The following is an 18,355-nucleotide window of genomic DNA, read 5'->3' on the forward strand; positions in this document are numbered from 1 at the left end:
ACAAAAAGTGGCTGGGAAATGAGGTGACAACATTTAGCTTTAAAATATCACAGGATGTGGAGAAGTTGAGATATATATATATATATATATGGCAATCCCAGGGCACATATAGACAAACAACCATTCCCAGCCATATTCATACCTATGGACAATTTGGAGGTTTAAGGGTGTTTCTCAGGCAGGTAATAGCATTTTTAGCACATTTTTCTCGTTTAAACCTTTGTTTGAATTTGCATCATAAACCTAACACAAGAAATGATTACTCACGTATATTTCTCTCCTGAGTGCCTTGTCATCCTGGCGCCGTCCCGCTGTCCTGCAGCGTTTTCGTACCCTTGTTAAAATATACGAGGCAGTCCTCTTCCCTCCAACCAAAGATTCATTTCCAAGCCAGCCATGACACAGGAGTCACCCTGGGGCGGCAAGGAGACAATTGAGTGACAATTGCAGACTATAGAGAATGCCGGTATTTAAGCCACACCCTCTAAATTTGAAGAACAGATCCAGAATGAATAGATAAGCCACACCGGTCTACAAGCCACGTGTCCACGTCATGACATGGTATTGTATTATACACACTTGTTCTACACAAACGTTCAACATCAACAGTAGCCACCACAAGTTGCTCTCCTGCTGCCATCTTCATCCTTCCCTTTGAAGGTCCGACATCTTGTTCGACTTAGTTTGCAATGGAACATGGAACCTGTCCCGCCAAGATGCACGGTGGTCGGACACACGCTCCGAGTAGTCCATGTGCCGCCCCGGAGGTCAGGGGCATCTGGGTAGAGAGCGGGTGCAGCCACAGAAGATGCCCCGGTGTGCCACCATGTTCTCATGCCAGATGCCCCGGTGTGCCACCACGTTCTCATGCCAGATCTTCTTCAGATGTGTGGTCCACATTACAGAGGATATACCTACATCTACTGGTCACATTCGGTATTCCGGTTTACTGCACGAAGCTCCTGAAGCTCTCCACACGTTCTCCATGACGAGGGTTCTGCTGAGAGCGTGACCAGGTACAGTATTAGCCGCATCACTGTACGAGCCGCAGGGTTGAAAGCATGAGAAAAAGTAGCGGTAACGGAAGCAGCAACATCGGCGACTCTCAGACTTCCTTTAGGATTTCAGAATCTCATCTCTCCAGCTGTCCCTGTCCCGCCTCTGTCGCTTGCGAGCCAGTTCCGGGAAGTAGGCGCTGTTGTAGGGCCTCTCGCGCTCGTTCAGCTCCCTGCCCGACTCCCTGTCCTTGCCGTTACGTTGAGCCAGCAGGGCCTGGGCTCGCCGCCGCTCCTCGGCCTCCCTCTGCAAGCGCTCCGCTCGAAGCCTCTCCACGGAGCTAAAGACAGCACACACCGTTGGTCATACGCATGCAGTATTTCACGCAGTACAGTACTTTGGTTTGGCCCAAGACATGATTGGCATGGTTCCATCCGTCATGATATTTTATACATATTTAATACATTTTATACATGAATCCATCAGGTATTATTCTCCTCTTTTTTTGGTTATCCTCTTACCTCATTCACTACCAAAGATGTACTTATATGTATTTTACATTTTTTGGCACAAGTGGCAATGACATAATAGAGAAGATCATAAAATCATAAAAAACATAAAAATGGCCACAAGGTGGCAGAAATGCGTTTTCATTTTGCAAGCGCCCCCATGCATTGGAGGGAAATTTTAATGCATGAACTCGTGTGCAAACACATGCACACAAACAGTTGAAAGTAGTAAATAGTTGACGGTGTTATATTTGCAAATAAACGGTTGTTTTCATGTAAAACCAGTGTTTTTTGTGTTGTGGCATAGTTTACATATATAGATATTTTGGCTAAAATACATTTCACATAAAGATGATTTCCTCCCCGTTTTAGTCAGGAACCGATATTTTCCTGAAAAGGTAGAAAGATGAAAGTCTAACCTTCCTTTTGGTATGTACCATGTTTATATGGCCATAGAAAATCGTCAAAAATGGCCGCCGCTGAGCGGGACGTCTTTAGAAAATGGCCGAAAGTGAATGAGCCACCTGTATCGACATAAAAAAGCTTCCATTACCTTTCCCCGCTGCTCCTCTTCTCCCTTTTGTCTTTCTTGTCCTTCTTCTTGCTCTTGTGCGCCTTCAGGCTGGTCCCGCCCAAGGCTTCCTTCATGTCCTTCAGAGGGTCCAAGCTGTCCTTCAGCCTGCGATCTTTCCTCTCCCTCTCCTCCTCGCTTATCTCCTTGGTCTTCTCCTTCTCTTTCGCCTTCTTCTCCTCTTCCTTCTCCAGGCCTGTTTTCATGTACCAGGGAGTCACCTCAGTCCCGGGCTGAGGTCCGAGAGACACCAGCAAGCCGATGGCGCGCTCCTGTTTCTCCTGGAAAGACACAATTTGTCAAGATGACCTTGAAGATGACGGCACATCATGAAAATACTGGAAAGAGAGGATGTGGGAGTAGCACCTGCTCTTCTTTCTTTTCCTTGAGGTACTCCTGGTTGCCCTTCTCCGTGGAGTCCTCAAGCGGGAAGAGGTTGAGATGCTCCAAAGGACCACTCGGTTCCTCAACTTTGTCATCCCTGCTTCCTCCTTCTGACTGGATCGCTGCTCTGGCTTTTCTTCGCAGGAACTCCGTACGAGCCTGAGATGCAGGACACAGAAAACGACCCTCATTGGTCAGTCTACATGTCAGTCATTGTATGTGGTGCATATGAGTAGTCCCTGCACGACCCGGCCCTCATTGGTCAGTCTACATGTCAGTCATGAACACGTACAAGTGGCTTGTCGGTTCTCAATGGTTAGTCATTGATTCTCCCTAGTCGACATGTCAATCATTATATGCAGTGCATATGCATTGAGTGAGTGACGTCATAATCTTTGCCCAAAGAATCCCCAATCACCTCCTGCTCTGCTCGGTCCACTCGCCGTTTGGCCTCACGTTCCTCCTCGGCTGCCTGAGCTTCATCTCTCCGCACACGGGCGACGTTGTCCTTGTTACGGACGTGCCAGCTCTTCTTGGGGAGAATGTTCATGGTTGCCCGCTAGGCTGCTTAGCTGACCACGCTGGTTGAGCCTCGACTGTAGGGATGAACATGAACACATGAACATATCAAAGTCAACGAGAAGTATACTTTAACATCGTAACGTTCAGAAACTGGCTTTGTTTTGGGTGACCGCTAGCTAGCTACTGGTGGAAGCTAGCATTCTATTCTTTTGCACGATACGACAATTTTTACTCTTTAACCTCTTTCATTAACGTCTACTTAACATATTTTAACACGTACAAAACATTATAAGTACGCAAATAGTGCGATAAAAGCTAAAAGGGTTCAAAGTTACTTACTTAGAGATGAGTTGTTTGTGGTGGCTAGCCACCGGAAGACACAAACCGGATGTAAATGTCCAACGTTATGGACACAAGATGGCGCTATTTATCCTTAAATTTAAATCATGGAAAAATAACAGTTGGGTTTTGTTTTTTGTTTTCTACATTGCCTCTTCAGCGTAATAAAAACCTCTTAAATGACCTACTTAACGTAATTTATCTCAAAAATTCGTTTAATACACCATTACGCATGATACTACGAGTGTAGTCCGCCATGACGGTAACCAAGAAATGTAGGCGCAGTGCGTACACTTGGATGAAACGAATGAATGCATATATAATGATACATAGTATTTCTAATGAATATATATTTACATATATAGCCTAAACGTAGATGTCATTATTAACCCGAACAAAAATGTGAAAGAAACCCGTTTCTTTATTTCTTCTTTATTTTACTTTTTTCGCTCCGTACAGTGTAACCAACGATTAGCAATCAACGTGCACAATGGTGATAGTTAGATTATATAAATAATTGCCAATTAATGGCGTAACAATGTGCCCCTGTACATGTTTACTGTGTAATGTTTTTGGATTTTGCTCACCATCATGGCGGCCAAACCTGCACAGAGAATATTACGGAAGTGGGCGTGGATTTGGCACAACTGGACACTCCTTGTGGACACCAGATGGCGCTAAAACGACTTGAATTTATGGTTATGAACGATGCTGGGCATTTGCTTTTATTTGATTGATTTCTTTTTTTCCACACAATTTGTGGATTACTAATTAAAATACCTGAAGTAGATTCAAACTAATCACTAAATTAGGTGTAAAATAAAAGAGTCATGCTTAATGTGTTGGCATCTGAAGAGGACGACTCAGTTTCTCCATCTGTTTGACCAAGAACTGCTTGTCACGGCCCTCCTGTGATACAAGGAGCCACATGTTAGTTACCACGCTTATATACTGTCATAAAAGTAAATAAACAAACCAAGTACAACGAAAACAACCAGAGCTTACCTGTTTGAGCTGAGCTTTAAGCAAAGTAACACTTCTTCCATAAACGGCAGCCAGCGCTATGAAGTAACACATGACTACACTGGTGGGGAGAGCAGTACAATACAGATACAAATACAGCATTTAGCATTTTATACTTCACTCTCCATTGGCTCATGTACATGTCAATCATCTGCCTGACTTAGTGTTTGTGTGTCTGCAGCTTCACTCACCAGGATAAAGCAAAGAGCGGGATGGAGAAGGCCTGGGAACCGATGAAGAAGAGAAACTCCTTCGTGACTTTAGAGAGGCGGTGGAAAGAAGCGGGAACGATGGCCCACATGTACGGGAAGAAACGGAACGGTCCGCAACCCGCAGAGGGTCGGATCCTAGACGGGAAGAATATGTCTGAACAAGATGGCGGTGATGTAATAGCGTACAGGCGAGGGAGGGGCCGACTCACTCGGCGACGCTGTAAATGAGGACCAGGGTGGCCATGGCCCATCCGAACAGGAGCACCACCAGAAAGACGAAGGTGGAGGTGGTGGAGCGGAAGGTCCTGAGCGCCGGGCGACAGTTCGAGAAGAGTGTGATCTGAGGGGACACGGAGACACACCAACGTTAAGGTGACAAATGGCTCCGTGGCGTCGGAGCGCGTGCCCGAATACAGTGCACCCTGCTGGGCCTCCTCCGCTGAGGCCTCCTCCGCTGAGCCACTGCAGCCATTACCTTCTTGCAGTAGAAGAGGATGACAAACTTGAGGGTGTTGATGACGGGCAGCAGGGGGCAGAAGAGAGCCCCCACCCAAACGACCGTCTGACCGTAGACCAGACCCAGCACGTTGGCCGACACCACAAACTCCTGCCGCCCCAGCCACCGGGCCGCCCTATTGGACCAGTTGTCCACCAGCATCCTGCCGAGCACGAGAACCAGGTGTCACAAATAAAACATTCGCTCGATGTGCGCTGCTTTTCCCTGAGGCGCACCGGCGCGGGACCTCCACCAGGACCAGCACGGCGACGGTGACGATGAGATCAAACAGCGCCAGCTTGTACATCTCCTGGCCTACTCGGGTTTCCCAGCACTGCGTGGGGACACAAACGTGACACCGGGTCTCACAACGCCCCCCTCAGAAAGAAGCGCTTCGGTTACCGGGTACTCCTCGTGGTTGTACTGGCACACGGCGCACTTGGTCCGGTCCACCTGGCACGTGATCTGACTCCACAGGGTGAAGAGCAGGACAGCCAGACTCACCAGACGCAGGAACACGGCCCTGAACGTCACATTTGTCCATTCACGGTCAAGGTCAAGGAATGACGGAAGGTCAGAAGTCACGTGATGGGGGTCAAACCTCAACAGCGCCACGATGACCGTGGTACTGGGCGTGTACCGCTCCACCACGGCGATCTGGTCACACAGAAGAGGCACCAGGAAGTTACCGGCCGTGATGGCCATGGACGGCAGATACTCGAATATCAAACCCAGAATCCCATCGTCGCCACTCCTCTCCTGTGTGGCACGGGACCGGATGTGACTTAGACTTTGGAGGACCATTTGGGACCTTCACGGCGGACTCACCTGACTCAACATCGTGGCCCTAAAGATGCCGACGCAGGCGGCCATGATGAGGCCAAACGCAACAACGCACATCAATACGCGAAGGGAGTACAAGACCGTCTTTTGACACGAGGTCAGAGCGGCCGACCTCTTCTTCATCATTTCCTCCTCCAGGTCCACCTGAAGGAACATACATGCTTCACAACACGCCTTGGCTCCTGCTCCGGCATCAAACGCCGATCATACGGTGTTACGCCCAAGAACTACGTTACTGGCGTAGTGACGCCTAGCTGGCTAGCCAAAGGTAACGCTACATATTGGAGCCTATCCCAGCGGTCTTGGGGCGAGGGGTGGGGTCCGCCCTGGACCCCGGTCCATCCTTTGCACCTTCTCACGCACTCCAAACCACGACCGGGAGCTAAGAACCAAAGCTGCCGTGGAACCCCGCATGAGGGCGGCCATCTCCAGTCCGACCTGCAGTCTGTAGTGGATGTTCTTCTGCTTGAGCCTCGTGGCTCGGCCCCCCAGCGAAGCGTAGTCCCAGCCGGTGAACACGATCACGCTGTAGTTGCCCACGGCGCCGCCCCCCGCCGCCACGGCCACACGAGCCGCCGTCCCCATCCTGCGTGAGCGGAAGAGGATGCTGCTAAAGGTGGCGTCCTCCCGGGCGAACACACGCGGCGTTGGTGGGGGGGGCTGACCTGGCGATGATGCAGATGAGACAAAAGGCCAAGTAGAAGACGGCGGTGAAGAGGTAGGCCAGCGGGATGTTGTAGGAGAAGCTGGTGTCCCCCACCAGTGTGTTGTTGTAGTACCCGTAAAAGAGGTACGAATACTCCATAAAACCCTGAAAGGGGGAAAGACAAAGTACAGAGTACACATAAAAGTACATATCATACTCACTTAAATACTATACGATAACTACATATACACAAGAATTACATACCTGTAGTATGCTATTCTATTATGCTACATATTAGCATGCTAACGTACGCATTGCGAGCATGCTAACATTGGCATGGTACTATTTTCAGACATTTTCATAGCTATACATTTACATACACACTTACCACTATCATGCTAGGTGTTAGCATGCTAACATTAGCATAGCAGAAGTTCGAGACGTTTTCACAGGTGGATACGTGTATGAATACTGATCACTATTATGGTAGGTGTCGGCATGTTAGCATTAGCATAGTAGTATTTTTAGCCATTTTCATAGCTAGACATTTACGTACACACTTACCACTATCATGCTAGGTGTTAGCATGCTAACATTAGTATAGCAGAAGTTCTAGACGTTTTCATAGGTGGATACATGTATAAATACTGATCGCTATTATGGTAGATGTTGGCATGTTAGCATTAGCATAGTAATATTTTTTGCCATTTTCAAGCTAGACAGTGATAGACACAGCAATATCAGCTAGCTGTTAGCATCCAACAGTGAAGGAGCTGCTTTTAAGTTTTCCATCATTCTCGTTAAACATCACAGCAGGCTACTTTACTTCCTGCCCAACATGGCCCCCTGACCAATAAAGGCCCCCACCATGTAAATGTCCCAAAGCATCACCATGAGACTAGTCTGCAGTTCAAGTAGTCAGGTGACTTCTTACCGTTCCTGAAAGCAAGTCCAGGAAGTAATTATAGAAGACCACCAGGCCTTGAGGGTTGGGCTGGTATCGCATGCATTCCTCAGGCCCTGCAAACATCCACAGCACAAACCTGAGAAGGTCCCTTGGAAAGGTGGCGTGTACGTGCGGGTGGGGGTGCTGGTGTACTACCGGTGTGGTTTACAGGGCTGCCGCCCACCGATCTGAAGACCACGCTGGGAATGAAGACGAACCCGGCAATCAGCAAAAAGGAGACAAAGTTCAGCACCACCAGGAAGCGCAGGAACAGAAAGTAGGACTGGACACCTCCTCCAAAGTTCCCTGCGGGCGGGCGGAGAACGGTGGAGAACTTGGAACGTGTCCTCGGCAGGTACAGCATACAGTACATCTCAGTCCGAGTCTCACCTCCGATTTTCTGCAAAGACTTGCTCCACAGCGTGAAGAAGCTTAGGAATTCTCTGGCGTTAGCTTGGAGTTTTTGCAGGGATTTGCGCTTCTTTTGCTTCCAGGATGACATCCTGGAGGCCACGGGAACCTGCATTTGCTGCACCTGCCTGAAAAGTACAGTATAAGTACGTCTTTGGGATAAAACCCAGTAAGCCAGGAACTTCATGTTGTGTTGTTAAACCAACGCTCCCATGTGGGCTGTATTTAGACATTAAAAACAAGCTGGGGGCCGCAGCTTGGACACCCCAGTGTCGTGCAATACTGTGGTAAAAAGACAAAAACTGAAAAAAGTTTCCGACCTGACAGCCCTTTTCAGCGCCATGGGCAGGGGGATGCTACGAAGGTCTTGAAGATCCGGGCCTGGGTCTTCCGCGTCATCCTCTTCTGGGGCCGGCGGCCCCCGTGGGAACTGGGGGGAGTTACGGGTGGACGCCCCAGGTGACAGGTGTCGTAGCCTCAGAGACTGCCGGCCATCAGAGTAGGAGTCACCTGGCGAGACAAGCACATTTAAGGTGCAGACATGTTGAAGACCAGCACCAGAAACATCTCATCGCACCTCCTCCGTAGTCCTCCCAGTCCGGCCTCTGTGGATCCATTGGGACACGTTTTAGCAGAATGTAAACAAGACGATAAATCTAAGCCAGAACACAAACGAGCGCCATTGTTAGAGCCAGGTGTATTTCCTGGAGTCGCTGTTGCCGCCCTCTTCTGGACTTTACTCCCTTGGTGGTGGACTCACTTCCTTGTACGCTTTAACCCACGATAAGCCATCACTCCCAGGGTCCGTTCCTGACTGCCTAAAGGCGGCTTTCAAGGTGTCCACATATTGAACAACCTGGACGCATTATGGACATTAAAGCGCTAAAACCGCTACAGCGGAGGTCCATATGCTAAGCTATCTTTTCCCATGGAAATTCTCAAAATTTGACCTGGCCAGCATGCCAACAAATTAGAAATGCTACGTATGCTAATAGCTAGAAGGCTAACTATAACTTTGTATGCAAATAGCTGCAATGCTAACAGCTAGCATGCCGGCAACGTTCATGGATATCGTGTGCTAGCATGCACTGTAGCATCACTTGCTCAATTTGACAATGGCTAAGGTGCTAAATCTCAAAGGAAAATACAAAATGTAAAAATGCTAAAGCTAATGGAGACCATGTATGTAAGACCATGTAAGTTTTTTACGGAGAGGTGCACTTTTGCCAGTTAGCCACTAGCCAGCTAGCCACTAGCCAGTTAGCCAACTAGCCAAATGGCCACTAGCCAGCTAGCCAGTTAGTTATTAGCCAGCTAGCCACTAGCCAGTTAGCCAACTAGCCAGGTGGCCACTAGCCAGCTAGCCAGTTAGTTATTAGCCAGCTAGCCGCTAGCCAACTAGCTTCACTGTAGCTTGGCTAGTGTCTTTGATCTTTTCCTTGAACCGCCACCAACAAAATGTCAATGCTAACAATTGCTAGCATGTCAGCAACCTGTATGGGTCATACCTGTCAACATTTACATTCAATAAAATGGGACATTTTCTAGGAAATAAGGGCAATTAGGGCACAATGGCAGCTTTGGTCGGAATGCAGGCCCATCCTTTGCGTAACATCCAAGAATATTGAATAATATTTATCTTATATTTATCTTATAAACATAAAGAACAACAAAGCACCCAAAGTGTAGATGAAATGTGCTGTATAACAAATAACACTGGTTCAAGCTGAGGTAAACAGAGGCTAACAGAGGCTAACAGAGGCTACACAGCTAAGCAAAAGCTGGGTAAAGTCATCCCTCGTTTATCGCTGTGAATTGCTTCCAGACCATATCGTGATAAGTGAATTCCCTCTAAACAAAGTCACCTTTACACCCTATAGTCCCCTTTACGCTCCTATTACCCAATACCGTAGACATAAGACACAGAAGGACATAGAAAACCCGTTTATCACCTTCTAAATACACCTTTGAAGATGATTAGAGTCATCTAGACATGCCATAGCACCCCTATAGTCCCCTTTACGCTCCTATTACCCAATACAGTAGCCATAAGGGACAGAAGGACATAGAAAACCCGTTTATCACCTTCTAAATACACCTTTGAAGATGATTAGAGTCCTCTGGACATGCTATAGCACCCCTATAGTCACCTTTACGCTCCTATTACCCAATACAGTAGCCATAAGAGACAAAAGGACATAGAAAACCCGTTTATCACCTTCTAAATACACCTTTGAAGATGATTAGAGTCCTCTAGACATGCCATAGCACCCCTATAGTCACATTTACGCTCCTATTACCCAATACAGTAGCCATAAGAGACAAAAGGACATAGAAAACCCGTTTATCACCTTCTAAATACACCTTTGAAGATGATTAGAGTCCTCTAGACATGCCATAGCACCCCTATAGTCCCCTTTACGCTCCTATTACCCAATACAGTAGCCATAAGAGACAAAAAAAGGACATAGAAAACCCGTTTATCACCTTCTAAATACACCTTTGAAGATGATTAGAGTCCTCTGGACATGCTATAGCACCCCTATAGTCACCTTTACGCTCCAGTACAGTAGATATAATAACAGAAAATAAGATGCTGTGTATAAAAGCATGTACCAGGGTGAGGGGGGGGTTAGGTGTAACAAATGAGCAATTATGGGATGGACGACATAGTTGGCATGTAAAACAGGAAGTGAAGCAAAGACATAATAGTTTTGTTGGCGTGATCGACATTACGGTAAAAAGAATAACAATAATAATGTTGGGAAAGGAAGTCCTCCAATCAGTCCGTTTTATCTCCGTTTGCGGTTTGCCCCCCCTCCATCTTCTCCTTGTCTCTTTTCCTGCCCCCCTTGAGCGCCCCGCCCAGCGCGATGCAGCCCACGGCCACCAGGTGCACCACGAAGTAGATGGAGGACCAGTACTGGATGGTGTCGGAGGCCTTGAGCAGCACGAAGCCCATGCACATGTAGTCGTAGGCCCGCATCTTCAGGAACCAGTGGACCCAGTCGAAGACGGCCTGGCCGCGAGGGCCCAGCCGGGCCCGGACGGAGCCCTCCATGGCCGACTCGGCGGCGATGCACAGCGGGATGGTGAGGAAGGAGAGGTAGTAGCCGGCGTGGAGGCCGTGCCAGTAGGCGCTGATGAACATGGTCCATGCGGCCCTGAACAACAACAGTCCGTCAGGTCCTTTTCATGTTTCCCCTAAGGGGGGGTACTGTTTGTTTCACTTCTGGTTCCCATGCCCTTATTACGTAACACTTCCTGGGATTTTCATGTGTCTCCAACATGGTCCCGGCCTCACCTGAGCGTGTAGGACCTGAAGGGGGCGTTGGGGTAGACGTAGTGCCGCAGCCACCACTGCACCGTCATGTTCCAGTACCGCATGCCGTGTCGCACCTTCACGCAGAAGTCCGTGTTGTAGCAGTCGATGTTCTGGATGGTTTTAAAGTCGTATCGCTCCTCGGCGGACGGATCGGCGCTGGGGAGAACACATGCAGTGGAACCTCGGTTAGCATCCGCCGCGGTTAGCCTGCCGTTTGGTTCGAGCTGAAAATTGACATCACAACTTTTTGCCTGGGTTTATGTATTAGCGTACGATACGGGGGCGTGTCTTGTCATGATGTGGAACCTCGGTTAGCATCCGCCGCGGTTAGCCTGCTGTTTGGTTCAAGCTGAAAATTGACATCACAATTTTTGCCTGGGTTTATGTATTAGCGTACGATACGGGGGCGTGTCTTGTCATGATGTGGAACCTCGGTTAGCATCTGCCGCGGTTAGCCTGCTGTTTGGTTCGAGCTGAAAATTGACATCACAATTTTTGCCTGGGTTTATGTATTAGCGTACGATACGGGGGCGTGTCTTGTCATGGTGTCAATACGCCGCCTGAGCCCAACTGCGTTCTTCATTTCTGGAAGGGATTTAGGTTATTTCTTATGGGACAAAATGTACTTGGTTAACATCCGCTTTGGTTAGAGACGGACCTTCTGGAACAAATGAATGATGCTAACCAAGGTTCCACTGTATAATTTCAAGACCGTGATACGGCGAGGGAGCCAAGCGGTTGACACGGATAAAGTATAAGGGTACCTGTAGCTGAGGGTGGGCCCCCCGCCAGGTTTGCATTGAGCCCCCTCCGGATAGCAGCCGAGACCCGCACTGATACAGCCGGCCTCGGCGCCGCACCACGCCGCGTAGAAGCGCATCCTGAAGACGAAGAACACCGCTATCATGTAGAAAAATCTGGTGGGGGGGGGGGGGGGGGGGGCAGAAAGGGAATAAAATGTTCATGTTGGTAAACAGTCTCGCTATCTCTATCCCTCTCACGTGTCACTTGTTTTTGTGGCGTTACCTGAAGAAGACGTTGTGATCCAGGAAGTCGTCGGAGCGAACGTAAGCCAGCGGGAAGAAGGAGTTGACAGCCAGGAAGAGGGCCCCAAAGACGGGGACCGGCTTCAGCCGCTGCAGGCACGGCCCCCAGCCGGGGAGGGCCAGCGGTCTCGGCTGCTGCAGCCAGTCGGAGTACGTTTGGAAGCGAAAGAAGGGGCCTTTTGTGGGCGGGGGGGGGGGGGGGGGGGGGGGCATTGATCCGACAATGACATAATGCAAGTCAACAAAAGGAAAAGATGGAAGAAGGAAAAAGAGGAGTAGACTACATGAGTACTACATGTATTTCATAGTAATACGGACATGGACTCACGTGATGTTGGACTAGTAGCAGAGAGACAAAGAGAGACAGCAGAGGAAGCCATTAAGTCAGTCATTACTTAAGTCAGTACTCTAAGTACCATCACTAAGTAAGCCATTAAGTCAGTCATTACTTAAGTCAGTACTCTAAGTACCATCCCTAAATAAGCCATTAAGTCAGTCATTACATAAGTCAGTACTGTAAGTACCATCACTAAGTAAGCCATTAAGTCAGTCATTACTTAAGTCAGTACTCTAAGTACCATCACTAAGTAAGCCATTAAGTCAGTCATTACATAAGTCACCATCAGTAAGTAAGTTATTAAGTCAGTAAGCACCATCACTACGTAAGTCATTACGTCAGTCAGTCAATAACTACAGTAACTAAGTCAGTCAGTCATGATGTTAGGCAATTAGTCAGTCAGTAAGTAGTCAGTCAGTCATTGAGTAAAACAGTAAGTAAGTAGTCTGTCAGTAACTAAGTCATTAAGTGAGTCTGTAACTAAGTCATTCAGTCAATAGGTCAGTCAGTAACTAATGAAGTCAGTCGGTAAGTCGGTCATTAAGTTAGCCAGACATGAATTGTGCCACTAGGTAAGTCGCTGAGTTAAGTCAGTAAGTCACTAAGTAAGGAAGAACTGTCGCTAAGTCATTCAGTAAGTCATTGGGGAAGGCTGTAAATGAGTCAGTTAGTAAGTCGCTGAGTTAAGTCAGTAAGTCACCAAGTAAGGAAGAACTGTCGCTAAGTCATTCAGTAAGTCATTAGGGAAGGCTGTAAGTGAGTCCGTTAGTAAGTCACTGAGTTAAGTCAGTAGGTCATTAAGTAAGGAAGAACTGTCGCTAAGTCTTTCAGTAAGTCATTAGGGAAGGCTGTAAGTGAGTCAGTTAGTAAGTCAGTAATTCAGTCAGTCATTAAGTCAGTAAATAAGTCATGAAGTACTGTAAGTACCATCACAAAGTAAGCCATTAAGTCAGTCATTAAGTAAGTCAGTACTGTAAGTACCATCACTAAGTAATCCATTACGTCAGTCAGTCAATAAGTACAGTAAGTTTTCTTCCAGGTATCTACTGGTAGTTCTCTATTTCTATGGAAGCAGGATGACTGGTTTATGGGAATGACCTTGGGAATGACCATGGGAATGACCTTGGGAATGACCATAGGAATGACCACAAAACGCCATAAAGGACCAAATGTATTCCTGACTTCGGGCCTAAGGAGGATGGGCCATAAAGGATTTTTCAACCAGATCAGTCCAGGGTGGGCCCCGCCTCTAACCCAAAGACAGCTGGGATAGGCTCCAGCATGCCCCCCATCCTAGTCAGGATAAGCGGCATAGAAAACAGATGGATGTATTTTCACCTGTCATGATGCCAACATAGCAGTAGCTGTAGGACAGGATGTCATACAAGGAGGGTTCTCTGGACAGACCACCAATGGAGGAGGTCCTAGCGAAGGAGCTCACTTCCTTTTTCTTCTCCGTGTGGAAGGCCTGCACCTCGTTGGCCAGGCTCACCATCTGAGTCCCACAAAGACAGCCATGACAGCTGCATGTGTGTGTTGTCGTCGTGGTGATTGTTGCCATGAGGAGACATCTGCGTACCTTCAGGGTGAGAAGGAGCTGGACGGCGTTGGCAAACGGTGTCGGCGGCGGGAGACCAAACCATGTGACCAGCCGGAAGAAGAGGAGGTAGAGGAAGGTCCAGAAGAGACTCAATCCGGGGGCCAGCCTTCGGACACACACATGATGACAACACACATAGGAATGGGACATTTGGTCTGGGGGTCTGCTAGTTTGACGATAAGCATCTTGGGAACAGCATGCTATATGGAGGACCACCACCTCTGATGGAGGTGCAGGCATTGCCTGAGACAGCTATGAAAAGGGGAGACTGATGTGACCTTTGGCCAAGGTCAAAGGTCACATTATGACTGGTAAATTATGATTTTATTCTCGTAATCTCGGATTGTTTCTGTCAGTGTGTCCATGAGCAAAAAAGTCCTTGGAGGGTTAAAGTCACCTCCAGCTGGTCCTGATGATCATCCACGTTCCCAGCACCGTCACCAGGGAATGGAGTGTGTGAACATGACAAGTGGCGATGGTGATGGACAGACCCACAAGCAGCGCGGCCCCTTGCTTGACTGGAGGACCTGGAAGACCCCGACCACCATCCAGTCAGGAGCAATAAGCCAAGTCCTAGTCATGATGACAACCACAATAAACTCCTATTAAATATGAATATACCCACTCAAGTAACGGAACAGGAATCCCACAGGGATGGAGGCTGCCAGGATTCCCAAGTAGACCAGCTCATCGGGAGACATTGTTGTCCTGCTGGGATCAAATCAACAACAGAGTCAGTTTGCCAGATCGTCACCAGGGTCATCCCGTGCCGATGTAGAAGACCACCAGGTACCAAAATGTCAGTCAGTATCTTTTTGGCGGTGATCTTCAGATCTCAATGTGTGAACGATCAGGACCATGGTACTCGGGTGGTCAGGACAAGGTCAGGACGCCCCCCCTGGGGTGCAACCAACCAGTCAAACGCCTCGAGGAAGACCCAGGTGGAGAGACTATGTCTCCAAACTGGCCTGGGAAGACCTAGGAATGTGCCGGATTATGTAGCCGGGGAGAGGGAAGTCTCGGGGTCCCTGTTTAGACCGCTAACTCGGAAGATGGGTAGAAGATGGATGAAAGTTTGAATCCTTAATTCCTGAGTTAAACGACCAGTCCGTTCCTCGTTGCTGGACTAGGCTAACCCGTAGCTTAGCCACAGTAAGAACCGTATGGTTGAATGCGGAAGTTCCACAAGTCCAGCACCGTGCTGTAGTACGCATAGATGGATTACAAATACATTTCCGGTAAGGTAAAAAGGTGAAAAAGCTAAACGAGTGTTCCATAGTTTGGTTTCACCGTACAAGTAACGTGCGTGGACAAACTCCCCAGGTTGCATACCGACGAGCTTCCCAGTCAGCGAACAATGCAAATGACTAATTGGGTGCCAAAATGCCTCCAGGCCACATATTCGCGTACATTACACACACGTAGCCTTGGAGTAGTGTTGTACCGTGTACAAATACACAAAAAGCCCACACGAACACGAACCCACGCTAGGAAGTCAACACCCGGTTATGCTATTAGCCGCCCGCCATGTCACCATGCCAACAGTCCGATACGGTGTTGCTAGCCTCATGGTTTTAGGACTTAAATGTACTTACAGCAACTTGGTACCGGTGGTGATGGATGTGTTAAATTCCACCCTGGTTGCCCCCTTCACGGACAGGACTTCTCATCGCTGCTGGAGAAAGCACTTCCTTGTTTGGAGTGACGTCACGCGCCAGTACCGGAAGCTGGCGACCTACCATGGAGGTTGGGCTATACCATTATTTGATGGGACCATATAGGATTCATACCGGCTTATGAGTTCATCATATTCATCCATGAACGCCACAAATAAAAACGCAACATTTGTAGGCCAAGCATTTATTGATCACTTGACAGAACAGGAAGTACACAAGTCTCCTGGAAACTACATCCTTCTTAATCTTCCTCCTCGTCATCAGCTCCACCAGCACCGCCCTGGCCCTTCTTGCTGTTCTTCCTCTTGACGCGGCCCGGACGTCCGCCGCCGTAGGGGGACCTGAGCGAGAAGTCGATGTGCTTCTGGCTGTCCAGGCGGACCACGAAGGACGGGATGTTCACCACCTGCTTGCGCACGCTGCAAAGAGAACGGGGAGTTTGACACCATCTCAAACTCAAGTCCAAGACTCCAGAGGAGGAGGACAATCTGGTTTAGGACAGGCTTCATTCACGAGGAATTCTTGACACCACAGAACAATCTGCCGATAAAGATCTTAATCATCAGCCTGGCGGTTTGCCGCATCACCGCTACGCTAGCTCGAGGTGCAACCCATACCTCAGCCAGTGTCGGTCCCGTGGCCCCGGGCAGGACTGCCTCTGGGCAATGCTTTATTGACAAGGTATACGGCTTTGATACCGAATTGACCTTGATGAAATATTTAACCCATGTCAGCGTTGGGTGTTAAAAGCTGGCGGTCCTCTGATGGAAGAGGAAGCATCATAAGTGTTGCGCAAGACTCTACACCCTTTCATGGCTTCCGACTTTTGACGGCATCAAACATACCGGATGTGCCTCTGGCGGATGAGGACGCGGGCGTGGTGGATACTCTTGGCCAGTCCCAGCTTGAAAACCTGAGTCTGCAGCCTCCGCTCCAGGAAGTCCTCCACCTTCAGGCCCAGGATGTAATCCAGCTTCATCTTCCCCTCATCCAGCACCCCGATCCTCACCAGACGTCTGAGCAAGGCATTGCCTGGAGAGCGCACAAACCTTTAGCTTCCATTATGGATGTCAAACCAACCATAAATGGTCATAAAGTGTTTACTGAATGTTGGCCTAATGAATTAAATAAAGTTATGCTACTTTGAAAGCCCTGATTTCTAGCCAACTTAACTGGGATTTAGACAAGTGTACATTGGTAATATTGGTTGCTCCAACACGTTATATTCCTGGTAGTTTCATCAATACCTTCAAACAGACGCTTGGGGTCTTTCTCGTCCAGAGTGAGCAGCTCTCTGGCGGCTTTACGAATCTTGGCCAGGGTGAACTTGACCCTCCACACCTCACGCTTGTTCCTCAGTCCGTACTCGCCTGTAGAAACACATTACGGTCAACCAAGACAGGCGCCATTAGCGTGTACAAGTCATCGATGCCCACATACCGATGAGTTTCAACTCCTGGTCGAGACGAGACTTCTCGAAGGGACGGCGGGGGGTAACATAAGTCTTGCGACAAACCCAGCTCCTGGCAACGGGCATGGCGGCTTTTAAGTGCCTGAAACACAAAACATTTTTACTTTATATACTTTATTTATACTGCATAGACGACAGATAGTGGAGATCCCGTGTACAATGACGTCTACGTCTGTGAATCCTTGCAGATGCAGGACTCAACGGGTCGTTTCACCGATTGATAATCTAGCCTAAAACAGCCAATCAAATTAATTAAAATGCAACCGTTTGTCGACTTTTAACCGTAAGCTACAATAACTGTGAAAGCTACCCGCAAATAAATACAACATTGCGTCTAAAAATCAATCTTACGAAGCGTTGTTTAGCATCCATGCTAGGCCGCACATCCACCACACCACGTTGTAGCGTTAGCATTACCGTTAGCCTATGGAAAATACCACAATAAACTTAAGTAAGGCCTTCAAAAAAACTCAAACATTCAAGCGAAGGATGTTCTTCTTACAGTCTTTAAACCTTTACTCTAATCAAAAGTAGGAAATGAGTCGTGTAAAGCTGTTAACAGTCGACAGAGTGCCTTTCATACCTGTTTCGCTCAGGCTCGCGCAGTGAAGAGGAAGTCAAGGGCGCGTGTCGGCGTTTTATAAGGCTGGCGGGAAAACTACATATCCCATCTTGCCTTTCGCCACTAGAGCGGAAGTGATGTTTTTGTGTAGTGTTTGCCAACCGGGCGAGTTCGTCGCTTGATCCATCTTTATTCGCTGTTCAATTGTGCTCATTTAAAAGTTCTCAATCGCCATTTTAATAAAGGTGTTTTACTCACTTTTACATACTTACATTATTACAGTAAGTATTACATACTTTTGCATACTGAAAAGTTGGCAACTGGACTTGCTAAACAAGTTGGTAAACAAAAATATGTAAAAACTAAAATGTCATGTGTAGAGTACTAAAGCCAATATTTACATATATACTATTTGCACGTGTCATTTCACTGTTCTTCCT

General features: G+C 48.1%; 4 protein-coding genes across 4 annotated transcripts; all 4 read right to left on the reverse strand.

The window, feature by feature from the left end:
* Positions 1–553: 553 nt before the first annotated feature.
* Positions 554–3,398, reverse strand: leng1 (leukocyte receptor cluster (LRC) member 1). The gene is made up of 5 exons (XM_058084249.1): positions 3,322–3,398; positions 2,879–3,056; positions 2,443–2,619; positions 2,059–2,357; positions 554–1,336 (listed from the first exon to the last, which is right to left on the reverse strand). The coding sequence occupies exons 2-5, from the start codon at positions 3,008–3,010 to the stop codon at positions 1,117–1,119; spliced, it is 828 nt and encodes a 275-aa protein (XP_057940232.1). The 5' UTR covers positions 3,011–3,056; positions 3,322–3,398; the 3' UTR covers positions 554–1,116.
* Positions 3,399–3,558: 160 nt separating this feature from the next.
* On the reverse strand, positions 3,559–9,249 carry tmc4 (transmembrane channel-like 4). Its single transcript, XM_058084247.1, has 16 exons — positions 8,476–9,249; positions 8,219–8,408; positions 7,878–8,026; positions 7,644–7,793; positions 7,476–7,561; positions 6,561–6,706; positions 6,334–6,481; positions 5,881–6,039; positions 5,654–5,811; positions 5,455–5,575; positions 5,289–5,386; positions 5,032–5,215; positions 4,766–4,896; positions 4,536–4,691; positions 4,327–4,405; positions 3,559–4,230 (listed from the first exon to the last, which is right to left on the reverse strand). The coding sequence occupies exons 1-16, from the start codon at positions 8,513–8,515 to the stop codon at positions 4,156–4,158; spliced, it is 2,070 nt and encodes a 689-aa protein (XP_057940230.1). The 5' UTR covers positions 8,516–9,249; the 3' UTR covers positions 3,559–4,155.
* Positions 9,250–9,442: 193 nt separating this feature from the next.
* mboat7 (membrane bound O-acyltransferase domain containing 7) lies at positions 9,443–15,919 on the reverse strand. The gene is made up of 9 exons (XM_058084248.1): positions 15,802–15,919; positions 14,832–14,914; positions 14,604–14,733; positions 14,186–14,312; positions 13,945–14,101; positions 12,250–12,445; positions 11,988–12,140; positions 11,203–11,379; positions 9,443–11,062 (listed from the first exon to the last, which is right to left on the reverse strand). The coding sequence occupies exons 2-9, from the start codon at positions 14,905–14,907 to the stop codon at positions 10,681–10,683; spliced, it is 1,398 nt and encodes a 465-aa protein (XP_057940231.1). The 5' UTR covers positions 14,908–14,914; positions 15,802–15,919; the 3' UTR covers positions 9,443–10,680.
* A 131-nt stretch (positions 15,920–16,050) lies between these two features.
* On the reverse strand, positions 16,051–17,986 carry rps9 (ribosomal protein S9). The gene is made up of 5 exons (XM_058084285.1): positions 17,937–17,986; positions 17,323–17,435; positions 17,130–17,252; positions 16,728–16,914; positions 16,051–16,301 (listed from the first exon to the last, which is right to left on the reverse strand). Exons 2-5 carry the CDS (start codon positions 17,417–17,419, stop codon positions 16,124–16,126), a joined length of 585 nt encoding a protein of 194 aa, XP_057940268.1. The 5' UTR covers positions 17,420–17,435; positions 17,937–17,986; the 3' UTR covers positions 16,051–16,123.
* Between the last annotated feature and the right edge of the window lie 369 nt (positions 17,987–18,355).

This window comes from Doryrhamphus excisus, chromosome 10 (assembly GCF_030265055.1).
Source record: "Doryrhamphus excisus isolate RoL2022-K1 chromosome 10, RoL_Dexc_1.0, whole genome shotgun sequence".
NCBI lineage: Eukaryota > Metazoa > Chordata > Actinopteri > Syngnathiformes > Syngnathidae > Doryrhamphus > Doryrhamphus excisus.

Bases quoted from the DNA above. Each gene is read 5' to 3' on its own strand.
- leng1 (XM_058084249.1), bottom strand. From the start codon at position 3,010: ATGAACATTCTCCCCAAGAAGAGCTGGCACGTCCGTAACAAGGACAAC. The intron at 2,358-2,442 runs GTGCTACTCCCA...GTGTCTTTCCAG, and splicing joins AGGAAAAGAAAGAAGAGCAG to GAGAAACAGGAGCGCGCCAT. The intron at 1,337-2,058 runs GTAATGGAAGCT...TGCTGTCTTTAG, and splicing joins AAGAGGAGCAGCGGGGAAAG to CTCCGTGGAGAGGCTTCGAG.
- tmc4 (XM_058084247.1), bottom strand. From the start codon at position 8,515: ATGGATCCACAGAGGCCGGACTGGGAGGACTACGGAGGAG. The intron at 6,482-6,560 runs GTCAGCCCCCCC...CCGCTCACGCAG, and splicing joins CTCATCTGCATCATCGCCAG to GATGGGGACGGCGGCTCGTG. The intron at 5,812-5,880 runs GTGAGTCCGCCG...CGTGCCACACAG, and splicing joins GGGCCACGATGTTGAGTCAG to GAGAGGAGTGGCGACGATGG.
- mboat7 (XM_058084248.1), bottom strand. From the start codon at position 14,907: ATGTCTCCCGATGAGCTGGTCTACTTGGGAATCCTGGCAGCCTCCATC. The intron at 14,734-14,831 runs GTGGGTATATTC...GGGGTCTTCCAG, and splicing joins ATTCCTGTTCCGTTACTTGA to GTCCTCCAGTCAAGCAAGGG. The intron at 14,313-14,603 runs GTGACTTTAACC...GTGTGTCCGAAG, and splicing joins ATCATCAGGACCAGCTGGAG to GCTGGCCCCCGGATTGAGTC.
- rps9 (XM_058084285.1), bottom strand. From the start codon at position 17,419: ATGCCCGTTGCCAGGAGCTGGGTTTGTCGCAAGACTTATGTTACCCCC. The intron at 16,915-17,129 runs GTATTGATGAAA...TGCGCTCTCCAG, and splicing joins CCCCAAGCGTCTGTTTGAAG to GCAATGCCTTGCTCAGACGT. The intron at 16,302-16,727 runs GTATGTTTGATG...TTCTCTTTGCAG, and splicing joins ATCCGCCAGAGGCACATCCG to CGTGCGCAAGCAGGTGGTGA.